General features: G+C 32.8%; 3 protein-coding genes across 3 annotated transcripts; 1 reads left to right on the top strand and 2 right to left on the bottom strand.

Moving 5' to 3' along the window:
• Nucleotides 1–13,299: 13,299 nt before the first annotated feature.
• LOC111413866 (histone H2B) lies at nt 13,300–13,808 on the bottom strand. Its single transcript, XM_023044986.2, has one exon. The coding sequence runs from the start codon at nt 13,743–13,745 to the stop codon at nt 13,374–13,376; it is 372 nt and encodes a 123-aa protein (XP_022900754.1). The 5' UTR covers nt 13,746–13,808; the 3' UTR covers nt 13,300–13,373.
• A 184-nt stretch (nt 13,809–13,992) lies between these two features.
• Nucleotides 13,993–14,468, top strand: LOC111413871 (histone H2A-like). The gene has a single exon (XM_023044992.2). It carries the CDS (start codon nt 14,074–14,076, stop codon nt 14,446–14,448), a length of 375 nt encoding a protein of 124 aa, XP_022900760.1. The 5' UTR covers nt 13,993–14,073; the 3' UTR covers nt 14,449–14,468.
• A 3,023-nt stretch (nt 14,469–17,491) lies between these two features.
• On the bottom strand, nt 17,492–18,515 carry LOC111413860 (piggyBac transposable element-derived protein 4-like). Its single transcript, XM_071200343.1, has 2 exons — nt 18,490–18,515; nt 17,492–18,416 (listed from the first exon to the last, which is right to left on the bottom strand). Exons 1-2 carry the CDS (start codon nt 18,513–18,515, stop codon nt 17,492–17,494), a joined length of 951 nt encoding a protein of 316 aa, XP_071056444.1.
• Between the last annotated feature and the right edge of the window lie 1,048 nt (nt 18,516–19,563).

Raw genomic sequence — 19,563 nt, 5'->3', positions numbered from 1 at the left:
TGATCTTTAATTAAATAAAAACATGAATGTTACTAGTGTCGGCTAATAGCCATCTTCAGAGACTCTACAATTGACTAACAATTATGAAATTATTATAAGTGTAATTACAAAAGATATAAATGGAATTTTAAGTTTCGTGGTGTTTTAGTTTTTAGTTTTTAGTGGTGTAAAAATAGATTAAAATATCAATATCAAGCTTACATTATTAAAATTACTTAAAGTTATAAGTTAAATTATATATTAATAATAGTTATTTATATTACAAGAAGAGAAGATTTAGAAACATAATTACTGTACGATAATTATGTTTCTAGCCCACTTGTAATACCGTGTATGTAATCACACGAGATATTTATATACATATTACATATTTTGACATTTATGAAAACATTTTGAAATGATTGTTGACAATTTTGAATTAATGTCAGTTTCAATAACATATTTACTCATCTGGAATAATTTTAAAAGATCCATTATATTAGAGGTATAATATAGGTATGTTGAAATGAAATAAGTAATAATAAGTAGGCCTCTTGACCTCTAAAGTTTTTTATTAATTAAGTGTACATGTACTTGGTATGTACTTGGCATGTACTTGGTACTAGTTTCGACATATTATGATGTCATCATCAGCCAAATCTACAAAAGGATATAATAACTATAATGAACTTAAAAAATATATAAAAAACAATAAAACTGCATAAATATATCTCAACTTACAGTCAAATAGTTAAAAAATCACGCAGAACAAACAAATTTCTACGTTAAAATAAAACATTATTTAAAAGAAACACGAAAATAACTATTCTAAACAAGAAAACACAATACCGTACACAATTGAACTCCAAAGACGACTGTTAAATCAACATCGAACTAAATTTAAAACCGGTAACAAAAGGGAATAAAAATATCACAGTAAAATAATTTTAAAAAGAAATTATTTTTTTTCAAAAAGGCGTATAGTGGTTTATAATAGTTTTCGAGTTGATCATTCTCTCTATACAAAACTCGCTTACCTACACCGTGAACTCAGTCTACATTTCCACTTTCTTAAAATGGAAGAAATTATAGTCAAGATTAGGGAAGAAGCCTACCTATGTAGTTATGATGACTTCACCAGTAAAAAACAAAAATTACACCTTTTAAGAACGAGAAAATCCCATAATAAAAATTCCATCGAGAATGCCTACCCTAAATTACATGAACCAAAGGCAGGGAAGGAACCTTTATACAAGAATAACGACAATTTAGCCGATGCAATTAAACGTAACGAATTACCAATCTCGTTCGTAACCAATCTTACGAACATACAGTTCAATGCCGATGAAGTCGACATACTTAACAAAGGCTACAAATTCGCCATTCAAACTCAAACAGACATCCATTTAACAGCCATAGAGATTGACTGTGTCATCAACAAATTACCCAATCGCGACAACATAAAAAATGACATCATTCCTATTCTGAAAAGTTATGAAATAATATTAAAAACCTTCGTATTCAAACTGCCATAAAAACTATAAAACAAAAATTATCTAGCAACAACGCACTATACGTGAAAGCAGACAAAAACGCAGGTTATTATTGACAAGGATGAATACAACAAAAAAACAATTACTTTCTTAAAAGAAAATGGTTACAAAGAAATTAAGAAAGACCCATTAAATTCAATAACAGCTAAAACTAAGAATGACATCAATAAACATAAAGATACTATCACAAAGCTTGGTCAAAACCTATATTTTCTAGTGCCTATGAACTGCTTCATACCACAACTTTGTTCTCTGATAAAACTCCATAAGGACAATTTACCCATTAGGCCTATAACCACATGTTTTGACTCTCCTACCTCTAAAATTACTGATTTTATGTATGACATTTACAAACTTAAACATCGACTTCCTATGGGTCTTTCCATTTTTGGATTATTAGCCGATTTGTATTTAGATAATATTGAAAAGAACTTCATTGTTAACTCAAAAAATCCATTCTTTACGAATATCATAAAATGGTATAGATACGTCCACGACATTATATGTGTATGGAATGGAAATAAATTCGATCTTGATAGTATGCTATCTTACATGAACAACATCCACAAGAATCTTAAATTCACCTTAGAGATAGAAAAGGACAACTGCTTAAATTTCCTAGACTTAAAATACAAAAAATTGACAATAATTTTAAGTTTCACATTTTTAGGAAGCCCTCATCTTTAAATACTCTCATCCCTTATGATTCGTTCCATCCCCACAACTACAAATTAGCTGCTTTCCAGGCTTTGTCAGACTATTGAAATATACTCTAGACTCTAGACTATACATCCAGACTAAAAGAACTAAATTTTATTAACAGATTAGCAAGAGAAAGTGGTTATCCAAGTTGTACCATCGACCAATTACTGTATAAAAACCTCATAAAACTAGATCCTTTATACTCTACGAATAAAAATAACTTTGACAATTATAAGACAATAACATACAACAAAATAAACTGCAAAATTAAAACCATACTACAAACCTATGGTGTATTTGTCAGCTTTAAATGTAAAGGACAACCGGGTGATTCCATTTCTAACTACAAACAAAAAGAAATCGCTTTGGATTGCAGTGGTATCTATTCTGTTAAGTGTTGCGATTATTCTGCTATGTATGTTGGTCAGACCGGTCGAAAATTACAAAAAAGAGTAAGCGAACATAAAACCAGATGCACTTCGAACATTTTCAAACATAAATTAGAAAACAGGCCATAACATTGATTATGACAATGTATAACTCCTACATAAGTGTAAAAAAGGTTTGAAAATGAATTTCCTTGAAATGTTCGAAATCGATAAACTTAAACATAATGATAACTATCTTACTTTAAATGATCAACTCGAAAACTATTATAAACCACTATACGACTTTTTGAAACAATAATTTCTTTTTAAAATTATTTTAAATAGTATTGTTTCTCTTTAAATAGGTAGCACTTTTTCTTTTGTATTGTTGCTCGTTTCAATAAATTAAGTCTGTTCTGATTGGGCTAAAAATGCGTTACGTAATGAAACCAGTGCGGTAATGAACTTCATTACGTAACTCAAATCACCTCAAATGAGTGTGGTAATGATGACTTATCCAAGCAGTCGTAGATAATAGTTATTTATATTACAAGTGGGCTAGAAACATATTTACTGTACGAGTGTGGAGAATTGCACGACGAGGTCGTTGACCGAGTCGTGTAATCACACGAGTACTGTAATTATACTCTAGCTCACGTGTGATATACAACATTTTATCTGCGACTGCTAAAAATTACTTAAAAATCAATTTCTTTAAAAAAGTCTATTTTGACACTAAAAATATTTTGAATATTTTGATTTCAATAACATGTTCACTTATCTGGGCGAAGTGTTTTGAAATGTAAAAACATAACAATTAATGTGTATAATAAATAGTATTGTTTCTCTTTAAATAGGTAGCACTTTTTCTTTTGTATTGTTGCTCGTTTCAATAAATTAAGAATTCATATGAATTCATATGAATTTTGTAACCATCCAGTTCTAAAAGTATAACCCGATACATGTTCACTATTTTGTTGTTATTTGATTGTAAAAGTTTAAGAAAACTGTTTCAACATTGCCTACATGTAGATCTCACAAGGTCCCCACATATCTGACGGTAATCTTCTTGTCATTTATTTTAATTTAATGTTCATCACTGACCTTTGCTTTACGGTTTTAGTCGTGCCTGAAGAAGACAGCTAGGCTGTCGAAACATTTGTAGCACCGATTGCGAATAATAAAATTATATCATCGCTAACCTAAATATCTTTTTATCTGTTCTGATTGGGCTAAAAATGCCGTAATGAAAGCAGTGCGGCAATAAACTTCATTACGTAACTCAAATCACCTCAAATGAGTGTGGTAATGATGACTTATCCAAGCAGTCGTGGATAAAAAATATTAAACATGCAGCAATTCATTGTATTATATTCATTATATTTATATGCTTCAGTACAATCTCGTCTCGCTGTCACATACACTGAGAGAAATAGATTGTACGAATCGTATTATAGAAAAAATATTATACATGCAGCAATCCATTGTATACATGCAGTAATTTATTGTATTATATTCGTTATATTTATTGTACTGAATACAATCTCGTTTAGCTGTCACTACTCGTAGTAAACGTATTATAGTATATTTTTAGTGCATAGTACAATCCATTTCTCTCAATGTACGTATTAAATATTATATTACCTTATAGTATATTTTGAGTGCATAGTACAATCCATTTCTCTCAGTGTAGTATTGTCGTATGTGTAGAAATGTCTCCATGTGTCCATATCGTCCGTTTGGCTGAGGAATTGTTTAAAGACAACAACAGTATAAAAAAGGTAAAATGGCCTCCATGCTCGGCCAATTTGAACCCCATTGAAGAGGTGTGGGGTTATAGGGAGCGGGGGTTGGAATTTGACGAACGATTTCGTGACCAGGATATTTTAGAAAATTAAGTATATTTTGAAGAAATGGTATAGTCTTCGTGGCTGGGATTTACCAGAGATTAGTCGGCTCTATGACATGCCGTTTAGAAGCATGTCAAAATAATAACGATATACCCATTCTTAAATTTAATATTATATTTTTAATTCATCGTTAAGAAGGTATCATTTTTATTATTAGAATGTTTAATATGTGCGAAGATATTTTATAAGAAGCGAAACCGCGGCGACCGATAAATTAGGAGTACACAGGGCCGTCCTAAGATGTTCGTCACCCCAGGGCTATTAAAAAGGGTGCGCCCCTTATCATAAGAAAATTCAGGTAATAAAAGACATACAAAAACAATGAAAAGTATCAGAACCTCAAGAAATCAATATATTTTCCTTGCAGTAAACAAAGTCAACATAATGAACAAAAACAAATCATGTATTACATTTAATTACATCAAATTGCAAAAAAAAAGAAGCTTATATTAATTTTTTATTATTTTTTCTTTGTACTACAAATTGATTAATAAATTTACAGGTATTTAAGTTGGCCTACAGAACACAAATAATTGTTTATCCTTTTGAGGGTTGAAAAAGATCTTTCGCCACTAAAATTTGTATTAGCAAAACTTAAAAAAATTCGCAATGCTGTGTCCACATTAGGAAACGAAGACTCAATTTTCGAGTCAACTGTTGTTCTTAAACTAAGTACCGCAGTAGATATATTTTCTTTATTTTCCATTACACTCAACTTCCAGATAGAATCATCAAATCAATCAGATACAAATTATTTTATAAAATTTTATAATTCGGAAAAATCCGCTCTCGTTGGAAGGATCCATAGTTCTGGTTTTAATTGGTAAAACTGCGAAAATTCTGGATTGATATTTTTGAATCCCTGTTTCCTAAGATTTTCGATCTCTTTCTTTTATCTATCAAGTTCATGATTTCCCTCCTGATTCCATTCTTCAATTACCCCTTTCATTTTCTGATTTTCTTTCTTGGTATTACCTTCTAACTCCACTACATCTGATTCAATCTTCCCGTCTGTCTCTAAATTGTGTTTTATTGTTGTACATATCAGCACTATTTCCTTTTCTATATTAATTTGTTGTTGTGTGTTGTCGTTTTCTAATTTTTTGTTGTTTTTTGTGTTGGAACAAGGAAAGAAATTATAAAACAACCTTATAAAGAACTTAGTGGAAATTATATATGTATAGCAACCATTTCAAGACTGGATATATCTTTTCCTGTTTCATATTTAAGCAGAAAGCTTGAAACGCCAACAAAAACGGGTGGGAAGGTGGAAAAAGAATAATTAGATATCTGAAGGAAACTTTTGAGGGTTTTGTATTTGGAAGAATGGGGGAAAAACGAATTAACAGCATATAGTGACTCGGATTGCATAGGTGACAAAATGGATCGGAGGAGTACGAGAGGAACGATTGTATGTACGATTGAGGCAAAAATTTAATTTCATGGGGTACAAAGAAACAGAATTGTGTAACTCTTTCGACAGCTGAAGCTGAATATAATGTATCATCCGTTTGGAAACTGAACTTAAAATACAAGCAATTAGGGTAAATTTTGGTAATATGTTGATAATATTAGTAGTGTCATATATCAAACCGTCTAGTAATGCAAAAGTGTACCAAGAATTTATAAACCTAATGACTAACTTGTATATGACATACGAAGCAAACTTTACATTTTTGGGTGATTTTAACTCGTCATTAGTTACAGGTATTGTTTGACTTTCATTCTATTAATAATGCTAACTAAAATAACTTTGGGGACTTCATTAGCTTTTGTAATTGCAAGTCGTTGAATGATATTCCTAATGGAAATGGTAGAACACTGGATTTGATAATTGTCAGTGTCCATAAATGTAATCATCCACTCACGGTTGAAGATAGTCATCATCCCTCATTAGAAATTCAGATAAACTGTAATATAGATAAAATAGTATTAACTCCTAAATATATACGTGATTTTCGGAAAGCTGATTTTTTGGGTATTTATCGAGACTTTAGTATTGACTTTTCGTTCTTAAGTTCGTTTCACAACGTGAATGACTCTATAGATGCATTCTTAATGAAATAATTGAAAAGTAAACACCAATGAAAAGGGTTTGTTCTAGGAAGTATCCTGTTTGGTTTAACTATGATATAATAAAAAGTATTAAACTTAAAAACTTTCATCACCAATTTAGAAACGTTTCTGCATACCATATTGATAGATTTAAGCAGTTAAGAGCTAGCATAAGGCATGACATTGGTATAGCATACAATAGCTACACGGCTAAGGTGGAACAAAATATTAAGAATGAGCCAAATTCTTTTTGAAATTTCATTTCTAACAAAAAAAGAAACTTCCTTCTGCAGAAAATATAAGTATGGCATTTGGTGAATATTTCAGTTCTGTTTTTGATAATGTTTCTACTTATATGCTTAATAAATATGATGAATCCCTTCAAAGAAGCTCGTTGAACATATTGACATTTAATCCTATTTTGAATAATGAGCAATAAGAAAGTTAAAGCCAAAAAAGGCACAAGGGCCAAATAATATACCCCCTTATATATATCGTAAGGTTGCAAAGAGTTTTTTGTGTTGCCTCTCTCTATTATCTTTAACCTAGCAATTTCCATCTGTACGTTTCCTTTACATTGGAAGTGGGCAAAGGTTGTACCTATACACAAATCTGGTTCTGTAAGTGAAATCGCCAATTATAGACTAATTTCAATAAAATCCTGTTTTGCAAAAGTCTTCGAAAGCATTATATATAATAGAATATTTAACCACGTTAAAGAGGCATTGCATGTTAACCAGCATGGATTTAACGCTAATAGATCTGTAGAAACAAACTTAATTATCTTAAATGAATATGTTAATTCTGAATTGGATGGAAAATGTCAGGTTGACGTTATATACACTGACTTTGCTAAAGAGTTCGATAAAGTGAATCATGATGTACTTTTAGACAAGTTAGCTTTGTATGGTTTTTCTAAACATAGTGAGTCACAAAAATTTAAATGGTTGTTAGGATTTATTATAATAAACTGTCACTCCTTGGAACAGTCGTGGAACAGCCTATCATTCGGTTATCATTGAGACAGTACAAAACAGATGTATTAAATATATTTTCTACAAACAATACAAAAGATTTTCAACAAAAGAAGAATTTTCTACAAAAGAATTGGTTTTCAGTCTTATGAATTCGTGCGGAGATATTTTGATATGACAAAATTGTCGGTCAGACGGAGTGTGATAAGTCTTTTGGTTATCTGTATAAGATATTAAACAATAAAGTTGATGCTCCATCAATTTTGAGTGGTGTTTGTTTGTATGTCCCTGCATATTCTGGTCGCCCTAGGGCTTTGTTTAATATAAAGCGTTTATCTACGGAACTGAGAAGAAACTCACCATTAAATAAAGTGGTAACATTATATAATAAAGTACCAGTAAGAAACTCATTACCAATATTCTCTGTATTATATATACAAGGAGTTCAGAACTAAATGTTTTATGGCGCTCAACTGATTAAGTGTTGGTTGTTAATCACTATTTTATATTTCGGCCTGATTTTTGTAGATATTGTTAACAACATGTAATTAGGGTAACCTGTTTGTTTTAATAAATAAATAAATAGCTGCAGCAAGAGCAGCACAAACGATAATGTATTTGAAGGAAATGTTACAAAATTTAAATGAAGTGACAAACAGTGTATTGTTAACAGACAATCAATTAAAAATGTGTTTAAGAGATGAAAATATAAAGAGAAGTAAACATATTGACATTAAAATTCATTTCATTAAGGATTTAATAAAGAATAAAGTCTTTTTGATAGATTATATTCCTGCAAATGAAAATTTGACAGATGTACTAACAAAGGGTTGGATAAAATGGTTAGGCCGGGTTTATACAGAATTTATCTGTAAATTTAAATTTAAAGATTTGATTTAGCTTTAAGAAAAAAATTGATTTATACAGAATTTAAGATTTACAGAATCGCAACCTCAAGAAACAAAATATTACTGGTTTTTGTATTGCCATTTTCTACCAATATCTTATCTTTATGTTCAGAAATTTTTTTATCGTAAATATATCGGTAGTTTTTAACAATTTTAATTAATTTTCCATCGAATTCACTCATTTTGTTGGCACAGAAATAAACAACAGTTGAGGTTAGGTTATAACGCGCTATTAACACCGGCCGATCATTGGATACAGCTGATTGAGGTCGTCTTGCGCATGTGTGACACTGTAAATTTAGAAAAGTTGACCAACTTTATGTTTACAGCAAAATCTTTCAGCTTTGTATAAACGATACATGGGGTTTCAATACATTTAACTCTTACAGCTAAATTTTTAAATTTAAATTTACAGCTAAATCGTCTGTATAAACCCGGCTTTAGAGATAAGATGGTAGACTGTTAAAAAAGGTGTACGTTAAATAATAAAATAAGTGTGAAAATGAATATGGTTTTTATTCAATAAGTAAAAGTTTGATTCAAAAAACCTTAAAATCTCGAAAAATGTCGTAGAATTTACCAAAATTACCCTTATGATGTTTTCACTAGGACGAATGAAATTAAAGAGAGCGAGTTTTCAAAACTCGTCCCAAAATATACAGGATGGTTCAGTTTTTAATCGGGAAACCGAAAAAAATTTTTTTTTAATAATAGCAGCGCTTTGCAGTACAATGTAGCATATTTTATTTTTTTACACGGAAACTATTAACTTTAAGGAAAATACTAAAGATACAAAAGGTACCACTAAAGAATGAGCTTTACAACCCATATTTTTTTTATGTTAATATTCTATACCGTTAAAAAGTTCTTATAAAAAAATCAAGGGGGTAGTGAATTTCATCCCCTTAGAGGGCGCTGGGGAAGTTTAAGGTATGGTTGAAAATAAGGTCTTGACCAGTAATACATACGTACAAAGTTTCAAATTATACAGTTTACTTACAGCCGAAATACAAAAGAAAATGTAAATTTTTGGCTCAACTTTGATCGCTCATAGCTCAAAAACAAAAGAGTCGCGACCCTATGTTTATATAAAAAATTTGTGTTATTTTGGCAAATACTAGGTACATCCTAGTAAAGTTTCCCGATTAAAAACTGAACCATTCCGTATATCAAAAGTTAAACCGATCATCCGCGACCTCTCGTAAGGAATAGGGAAAGTAAAAGGAGTAGAAATCTCGAATTCCGTTGCTAGAAATATACAAAACAATAAAAGAATATCAATACTAAATAATCTTAAATTAAAATTATTTAGTACAAATTAAGATGATTAAAAAAAACGTTTTAATTTGGTTTATAGTAGATATTAGATTTTCGTTTTTGTGCAATGTTACAAAATATGTTTAAAAACAATAATATTTTATTTACTTTCAAAGAAGACAATATCAGACTTTAGGTTTTTAAAATGAAATCTTTCTTTAATGTTGTTTTGTACTAAAATGTATCTTTTAGAATAAAAGTTAGATTAACTATTATTAGAAATAAGAACAAATAAAGCTAAGAACAATGGGAAAGTTCCATCAAAACTCCTTACTAACCATAGCAGATAAGTAAATAGTATAAAAGGGCACAAATTTATAAATCATTAATTAAATCACTTTACTCTAAAGACGTTATACTGCTGGTTTGAACTCTGTTGTAAGATTGTTCTTAGAATGAGGTAGGGGTATATGCAGGTAAATGGTAAACAAAGACGTTTTAGTCGTGCGTCGAATACCAAAGAAACAAGGGTATTTCACCCGAAAATATGCGTTGTATCGACAAGTAGTTAATTCTTTCATCAATTTTGAGAAAATTATTTTATGTTACTCATCGGATTGGTTGGTGTTGTGAGTGTGACGTTACATCGAAATTTTGTTTAGAATTTCGAGATGAACTGAAATATGGAATAATATACAGGATGTTCTTTAATGGAACATCCAAGCGTAACTGTCTTTCGTTATAACTTTTTGACTGACCTGTATACTTAATTTGTCTTTATTGTAATAGATTTGAAAAAACACTAAGGCCCACTTTTACCACCTCTAGTTAAAGCGGTTGTTAACTTTAACTAATGGTTAGCGCAAAAATCGGCTTTTACCACCATATTTACCTTGTTGATAGCGCTAACTAATAGTTATTTTCTTGGTTCAAAGTATTCTTAACCAGATGGCGTAACATAAATCTAACCTAAAATCATAATAAACTCTTACATTCGCTCAAAACTCCATAATAGTGAGTAAAACGGTGTTATTGTCGTGTTATAACAGTGTTACACAGCGATAAAATAAAAAATCATGGATTTCGAAAAGTTTGAAATTGATGAGCAAGAAATCTTGGAAATTAATTATCTATTTCCCATTTGGGGTGGACGCGTAATAAAAGACAGAATAAACCACGTTCGCCATCAAACTGATGAATTTATTAAAAGATTTCGATTATCAAAGGAATGTGTGTTTTCACCACATTTTAGCACAAATTGATAATGACATCAAACCACGAATGAGGAGGTATTATATATGTATAGTACCTAGTTTTTATCAGTAGAAGAATTAATAATTAATTTTTTTTTTAGAAATTCTGCAATCCCTGTTTCAAATAGATTGTTGCTTACTTTAAGATTTTTTTGCTACAGGCAACATGTTATTGGATGTAGCTGACTTTTGTGGAATCAGCGAATCATTAGCTTCAGGTCAATAACAGAAGATTAGTAGTTATCAATTATTTTCGAAACTTATAAAAATAAACTTTATTATTATAAAAAATAATAAAAAAAAAGCGTTATTTACAATAAATATGTACATTATTATTATTTAAATATCGTCAACAAGTATTTAAAAAATAGATTAACTGTCTTTTTCTTTTCTTAATTTTTTTTTCTCCACTTTTTTTTTCAATTTTATCACTTCCATCTCTTTCCTTCTCATTTTCTAACATTAATGTTGTTAACTCTAATCTTTTCTTTAATAACTCATTATAGGTATCGTGGACAGCTTTATTGGACACTACACCATATAAAGCAGATCAATTTTTTATAAATACATAGTGGGTTAGTTCGTATTTTGATTGTACTTTTACTTTTCCTTGTTGTTTGCAAAACCCAAACGTTATTTTCCACGTATTAACGTGGCTATTTTTATTCTCGAGGACATTTTTATGATCCGCCACCAAGTCAAATAAAAGTGTTATTTCTTCAGGTTTAAAATTTGGCCCCCGAATACGCTTTTCCGTCTGATTTGCGGTTTCTATTTTTTCGTGATCGTTAATTGCCACTAACAGAACTGACAGGTTTATAAGAATTACCCACGAATTACCGACCATTACCGACGGACAAAGGAAATAGAAACCTGTAATACCTTTTTTACACGTAGTCACCAACAGTCATTATAATATTCCCCTAGATTTTTACGTTAACTACTAGATAGCCTTCATTAGTTAGATCGAAATGGTAAAAGTCGTTTCGCAGTTAACTAATAGATAAACGTTATCTTATAGTTACACTAACGACCAGTTTAACTAGAGGTGGTATAAAAAAAGTTCGTGAATGACATAACATTCACGAACTTTTTTTTAGTACCGGTTTTAGAAACATTTTAGTGACAGGTCTTTCTCTTTATCATCAGACTTTGTAAAAAGAAGATTTTGGAATTTTTGGGTTGGCTATTTTAGCAAATCTATGTAGTAGATGTATTCAACGAAATCTTTTTTTTTATGTTCAAGGTCTTTGCCCACTACACCGTATAATTACTATGAGGCAATGCCCACCGGACCGTTCCGTCACCGGCCAACACCGTACCGTGCCATACCCAGCCCGACAGCAATTCCCAGGGAGGAATATTTTGCAGGTGCCGAAACGTTCTGTGCATGGCATGCACCGATTTGCTCCGTGTTTGCTCTGCGTTTGCGCCCCGAACAGCAATCATCTGTTTTACTGTTCTTTTCGCGCTAGAACACTGCAGCAGGTTCACACTTGTTAAATATGGAGGACGAAAAACTAATAGAATGTGTTCGTAAATACGAATTTTTATATAACTTTCAACATCCAAAATTGATATGGATACTCAAAGGAAAGAGACAGCCTGGAAGGAAATTTGAAATGATGACATTCCAAAGTACTGAAAAAATTTGTCTTCATTATCAATCAAGTGTCTAAACAATGTCCAGTGTTCTCCCTCAGCTTTTCGTTCTTTTAGAGCTTCGTGAATCCAGTACCGTCGTCGCTGTTTTTGCGTTACTTCTTCTTCCTCGACCAAAATAATGGCAATTATTGTCAATTGTCTGATAGATAACTTTCTAATAGCCATACCGTCGCTTTTTTAATACTATCCGCAGGTAGGCGCAACAGTAAAAACGTACAACAACTAACAGATCTGGTGCTGCACTTAATGGGATCCGAACGGGGTATCTACAGTTTACATACACGGGCATAATCCCTAGAATAGAACGCTGCTGGTCCGTTGCAGTGGGCATAGTAGTGTTCGGAACGTTTTCTTACGTGCTTGACACGTTCCTGTTATGGTCCTAGTATGGAACGGTGTAGTGGGCAAAGACCTTAAATTTAAGAAAAACACTTTTTCAGAAACAAGTTCGAAGCGAAACACATCAAGCTTATTTTTGAAGAAGGTTGCAACATAGCATCCGAAACGTCAAACATTTTTTTCAAAAGACGCACGGCTTAACACCAAAGTTTCTAGTTCTAGATCTAGTGATAGTACTATTATTAGTTCTAGTTCTAATTTAATTAACACCGACCGTGAAAGCCTTCGTACTTATATCACCTACTATTAACTTAAAAATATTGTAAATTGCGATAATACTTTATTCAGATAATAATTTTTGGTTCTGAAAAGAACCGGTCGTTGTTTCGTAGGGATGTTTATATTGCCATTTATTTGGAACTTGTGTACTTGGTAACAGCCTTGGTGCCTTCGCTTACAGCGTGCTTTGCCAATTCTCCAGGTAACAGAAGTCTGACGGCAGTCTGGATTTCTCGACTGGTGATCGTTGACCTTTTGTTGTAATGAGCCAAACGAGACGCTTCCGCGGCAATTCGCTCGAAAATATCATTCACAAAGCTGTTCATGATGCTCATAGCTTTACTCGAAATACCAGTATCAGGATGAACTTGCTTCAATACCTTGTAAATGTAAATAGCGTAGCTTTCCTTCCTCTTGCGTTTCTTCTTTTTGTCGGTTTTCGAAATGTTTTTCTGCGCTTTACCCGCCTTCTTGGCTGCTTTTCCACTAGTTTTCGGTGGCATTTTTGATTAGTTAACAATAAAAAAACTTATCGATGACAAGATTTTGATACAGTACTCGCACGGCGTTAACAAAGCGTTCTCGTCTGAAGTGTAAAAAAAGCAGCCGCTTTGCCGTTTAAAAAGTGGTAGCGTCGTATCAGTAGGTCACGCCTCTCGTTGCTACCGTTTGGTTGACGGCCGCTATTGGTCGGATCGTCGGATCAGATGCGTATAAGTATCTCAAGAACCTTAAATTTCGTTATGTATTGAAACGTTATCATTACAACGATACCGTTTACATTGAAGCATTTTTTTGAAGTTTTCGGCACGCTACCAAGTCAATTAAGCCATGTCGGGCCGAGGAAAAGGTGGAAAAGTTAAAGGGAAAGCAAAGTCCAGATCCAGTCGCGCAGGATTACAATTTCCTGTTGGTCGTATTCATCGATTGTTGAGGAAGGGCAATTACGCGGAACGTGTAGGAGCTGGAGCTCCCGTATATTTAGCGGCCGTAATGGAGTATTTGGCAGCCGAAGTTCTCGAGTTGGCCGGTAACGCTGCGAGAGACAACAAAAAGACCCGAATCATCCCTAGACATTTACAACTGGCTATACGTAACGACGAAGAATTGAATAAATTACTATCAGGAGTGACGATTGCTCAAGGAGGTGTACTTCCGAACATTCAAGCTGTTTTGTTACCTAAAAAGACCGAGAAAAAACCTTAATTTAATTACAACTTGGCCACACCATCATGTTAACAAAACGGCCCTTCTCAGGGCCACAAAAAATATAACCGAATAATGAACTATCGATGTCTACGGTTGTGTAAATGTATAAAATTTTTGAATGTATGTGTTAAACGATAACATACATATGTTATTTTCTTTTTTATACACATTCTTTCAAGTAGCATACATATATGTGTGTTCAGGTGGGCCAAATTGGACATTTTTAAAGAGAAACTCCTCTTTCTATAAGAGATAAAGGAAAAATGATATGTGAAAAATGTCTGAGGCTCGATTTTTATAACAAATTTAATGGCTAAAACCGCATATCGATATCTCTCACGGTTTCAGAGATACAGGATGTTTTTAAAAAAAAAAGTGCATTTTCGAAAAGTCAACTTTTTTCTCATTGATAAATCTTCCTTTCTGTGAAAACATTTCTAAAGCAACTTTTTTTGTAGAATTTGTTGGAATAAGTTAGCTTTCCCTCAAAGCAATATTTTAGTACTTACTTGCTTTGGAAATTCACAGAAAGGAAGATTTTTTTAATAAGAAAAAAAGTTATCACGACTTGTCGAAAATACACTTTTTTGAGAAACACCTTGGTTTTCGCTATTAAGTTTCTTAGAAAAATCGAGCCTTAAGCACTGATCATTTTTCCTCTATCTTTTATAAAAAGAGGAGTTTCCCTTTAAAAGTGTCCAATTTGTTGAAACATTAGACATTAATCAGAAATCATTTAATTCATTTAAAATTATGAATTTTTCAAGAATCGTCGTGTGGCTTAAAAATCAACGAAAAGTGATAAACTCACCGAAAAATAACTTTAGATTTTTAAAGTTGCGATGTGACGTCATCAACAACGCTAACGACGTATTTTCACAGCACCACGGTTTACACCGTGTTAATTAATTATCGTACCCGACGTCCAAGGTTTATAGAACATAAGGTTACCTAATTCCCTATGCCTCTGTAGTATCGATTATTACCCCGCAAATTGACGTCACTGGTTCGATACAGTCAGAGTAAAAGATAGCCTATACGTGCCTATGCTGTGGTACAGTCTATATAAAATATTTAAACCTCGCATCGTGTTGTGTTGTTCATAGAACCAGCTACGTCACTGACCCACCTTGCCTCTCAGAGGAGGAGAATCGGTGTTGGGTAACCTTATGTTCTATAGACCTTGCCCGACGTCATCATTGCAAGTATGCCACCAATATCACAGTATTCGTATTGCAATACGCGATTTGCGTATTGGGTTGCCTACTTGCAATGATGACGTCGGGTACGATAATTAATTAACATACTGTACTGTACTGTACTGAAATTAATGTCAAAAGTAGTGGTTATTTTGATTTGTTTATTAACTTACCGATTAAAGGAACCGCTAGAAACAATGATAGTTCTAAAAGATCTGTTTCGAAAAATATAAAGGCAGCAAAAAACGGTTAAAGAACAAAGAAAATACGGTAACTCACAAAGCGTACGACCATCGCAACAATAACAAACGATCCAACTTACCAACTTACTAATAAAATTATCCAAGCTACCACTACATATTGAGATATGGATTACCATAATTAATTAACACAGTGTATGTACATATGTACAGGATGGGCAAATTTGAGTGTTATTAAAGGCTGTCTCAGAAACTATAAGAGATACGAAAAAAGTAGGTGCCATGTCCCGATCTCTTTTTTCGAGACTAACCCAATCCCCCAAACACCAAACCTCCATCTTCTTTTGTTTTTAAGTTATAGCCAAAAAGTCAAATTTTCGTGATTTTAAAAAATCAAAATTTTTAACTTTAATGCTTACTATTTTGGAATTGAAAATTAACGCTTATTTTCCGCAAACGAAAGCTAAAAATATGCTCTTTTCATTAACATCATAATCAAGTATAGTTTGTATTTAAAAAAATACAACTTTGTGTTGTATCTCAAAAATCATCAAATATTTTTAAAATTTTTCAACGGCAGTATATTCTACTTAACCTTTAACTATCCGCGCTCTATAATCTCGCGTAGCTACCCGCGCGGTGTATTATGTACACCACATCTATGAATAAGAGATGAAGTACATAAATCAATGTATAGGGATAAGAAAACATGTTGCCTCGATTTTTCATGCTGTTTTATTGAGATATAAAACACAGTTCTCGACAAAAAAGGCAAACTCTTCAACAAAGAAAAGATTCAAAAAAAAAAACCCCAAATATTAATATCTCACATATAAAGTATGGTTAGTTTGTTTCATCCGCTGCTTGCTTCGCCATTTTTGCAGGAATCGCATGTAACAACTGTTGTCATATGTTGTTTGCAAACTGACCTATTGCAACTTCCGCAAATTATGGTTGTGACTCGATTTTTTTTCCTACCGCAAATGAAACACCTCGCTCGTATCTTTGCAGGTGGCTCCTCCTCATTGGTGTCTTCTGCTGGTCTTTTGTATTTTGCTAGGAAACAGTGTTTATCACTTGGCAATGACTGTATGCTGGCACGTTCAGAGAGATATGGCTTCATCAAACCTAAGGAGAGCACCTTCAAAAATTCTCTTCTGTGCTTGTAAGCTGTATTGACATGAGTTGCATTATAGAGCAGTTGTCCATTGATCCCCGCGATGTTCATCAGTTGGAAGAATATAACCAAAGGCCATCTTCTTGTCCTTCTTGATATTGAGTATGTGCCACACATTTTATCAACGGTATCAACTCCTCCTTTGGTGGCGTTATAATGTAAGATGATATCAGGCTTACTCGAAACTGGATCTATATCTCCATCCTCGTGCATTGTTGAGATTAATACGACCGCTTTATTTTTTTTCCGTACGTAGGAAACCAATGTTACATTTTTCTGGAATCCAAACAACGAAGATTTCACAGGTCTAGTTTTATGAGACAAAAAGTCTTGCGGTATTTCGCGTTTATTTTTTTTCATGGTCCCAATCATAGTAATTTTATCTTCCAATAATTCTTTCGCTAGCGGATAACTTGAATACCAGTTGTCACACGTTAAATTCCGATTACTACCTTTTACTTCCTTCAACAAGCGGTGAACCCTTCGGGTTGCTTACCGCAATAAACTTCAAAATTCGACACATAAAATGTTTTTGCATCACATAATACAAAAACCTTCATTCCATACTTCGCCGGTTTGTTTGGAATATACTGAAGAAAACTACAGCGTCCTCGGAAAGGTATCAACATTTCATCAATAGTTACAAAATTGCCCACAGAGTAGTTGTTCTTGCAATTCTCTATAAATTTATCTATGACCCATCTTATTGCAGCTAATTTATCTATCTTTTTTCTTTGATTCCTTGTACTTTTATCATCAAATCGGATAACGGCAAGTAAAAATAGGAATCTGTTTTTACCCATACATGCCCGAAAAATTTCAGAACCGGTACCATCTGTTGTCCAGAGTTCCAAAAAGTGAGTATGATTTTGCTTTTTATATCCAGATAACAATAGCAAACCCATGAATGCTTGCATTTCTGTTTTTGATACGTCTTTAGCGTCACGTTCTCTCATAAATTGAGACCTAACATTCGAAATGTGTAGATTCGTGCATTCAGTTATATACTGTATCATTTCATCAGTGAATATTCTCATAAAAGCATCTACTTCATTTTGAATGTCCCTTGCTTGTTGTTTGGCACCGGGAAAGATTTTCACAAGATTTTTAGCACTCACCTTACTGAATTTGCTTTTTAGCGAATTTTTGCTCCATCTAGTCAGTTTATCTTTGGCAATAAAGTAACTGCTATTTCCAACATCTTCTAAATCATCGGAGTCATTACCTTCGATTTCTGATTCGGAGTCATCTTCTATGTACTCTTCAGAAGAAGTATCAGCATCATCGTCGTGTAATTCTTCTTCCGAATCGGAGTCCCAAATCACTTGAGCCAGCTCCTCTAATTCACTCTGCGTCAATTTTTTGGAATCTTTTATTTTTACTTTGTCCCTAAAATGATAAAAATTAAAAATTTTTTTTTTCATTTGTTTAGCTGCCCTAAATGGCAGTCACTATTACTTACATAGCTACCCGCGCGGTGTATTTCATACACCAGACTGTAGTGCACCAAATAAATTGTCAATAAACCCAACTAACTTTCCAGCCACCAAAGCGTAAGTGTCTGAGCTCCTAGTAAACACATCGGTCGTAGGTTACATCGAGGGGCATGAGTGGGGGATACCGCATTGGATTTTAACCGCTTTTTTAGTAGAACTGGTGTATTTTATACACCGGCGCGGGTAGTTAAAGGTTAAAAAAGTGCCTTAAGAACGTATCAACCCCATTTCTCTAATTTCAAAAATAAACGAAATATGAGCATTTTTTGAAATCACGAAAATTTGATTGTTATAGCTTTTTGGCTATAACTTAAAAACAAAAGAAGATAGAGGTTTGGTGTTTGCGGGATTGGGTTGGTCTCGAAAAAAGAGACCGGGACATGGCACCTACTTTTTTCGTATCTCTTATAGTTTCTGAGATAGTCTATAATAACACCCAAATTTGCCCACCTGTACATACCTAAGTTATTTTCCTTTTTTTTATACATATTGTTTCAAGTACATTTTAAACATGACGTATAATATCAAAACATACGAATCAAAGGTACTGCTGAAACACTAGAATCATTTAATTGCAGTAAATTTTTTTATTGAATTTTTTTGAATCGTCGGTCAGTCGTGTCGCTTAGAAATCAATGAAGAGTAATAAACCTACCGAAAAATAACTTTAGATTTTTAAAGTTTCGATGTGACGTCATCAACAACGCTAACGACGTGTTTTTACAATACTACTGTTAACACTTGTCCTATTAATTGTTTTTTTCACATCCACGCACACAACACCAATAAGAAGAATAAGTAAAAATGAAACTTGTTGATACTATAACGCATATTTTTGGATGAAATACCCTTGTTCCTCTGATTTTCGACGTACAACGTCTTTACGTACCATCTACCTGCTTGCTCGTGTGAATTTAAACGTTAAAGTTTTTTTTTTTTTTTGCCGGACCCTCCCACCCGACATTTGCAGGATGGTAAACAACGACTAAACGTCGGTTTAGTCGTTGTGCGACGAAAATCAAAGAAACAAGGGTATTTCA

The sequence above is a fragment of the Onthophagus taurus genome, chromosome 11 (assembly GCF_036711975.1).
Source record: "Onthophagus taurus isolate NC chromosome 11, IU_Otau_3.0, whole genome shotgun sequence".
NCBI lineage: Eukaryota > Metazoa > Arthropoda > Insecta > Coleoptera > Scarabaeidae > Onthophagus > Onthophagus taurus.
Note: the sequence above shows the minus strand (reverse complement) of the source record. Positions and strands in the feature narration are given on the sequence as shown.

What these genes read in the sequence shown, in the direction of transcription:
- LOC111413866 (XM_023044986.2), bottom strand. Translation starts at nt 13,745, where the DNA reads ATGCCACCGAAAACTAGTGGAAAAGCAGCCAAGAAGGCGGGTAAAGCG.
- LOC111413871 (XM_023044992.2), top strand. Translation starts at nt 14,074, where the DNA reads ATGTCGGGCCGAGGAAAAGGTGGAAAAGTTAAAGGGAAAGCAAAGTCC.
- LOC111413860 (XM_071200343.1), bottom strand. Translation starts at nt 18,515, where the DNA reads ATGAAATACACCGCGCGGGTAGCTAT. An exon ending in TACACCGCGCGGGTAGCTAT is followed by an intron (nt 18,417 to 18,489) that starts GTAAGTAATAGT and finishes TTATCATTTTAG; the next exon opens with GGACAAAGTAAAAATAAAAG.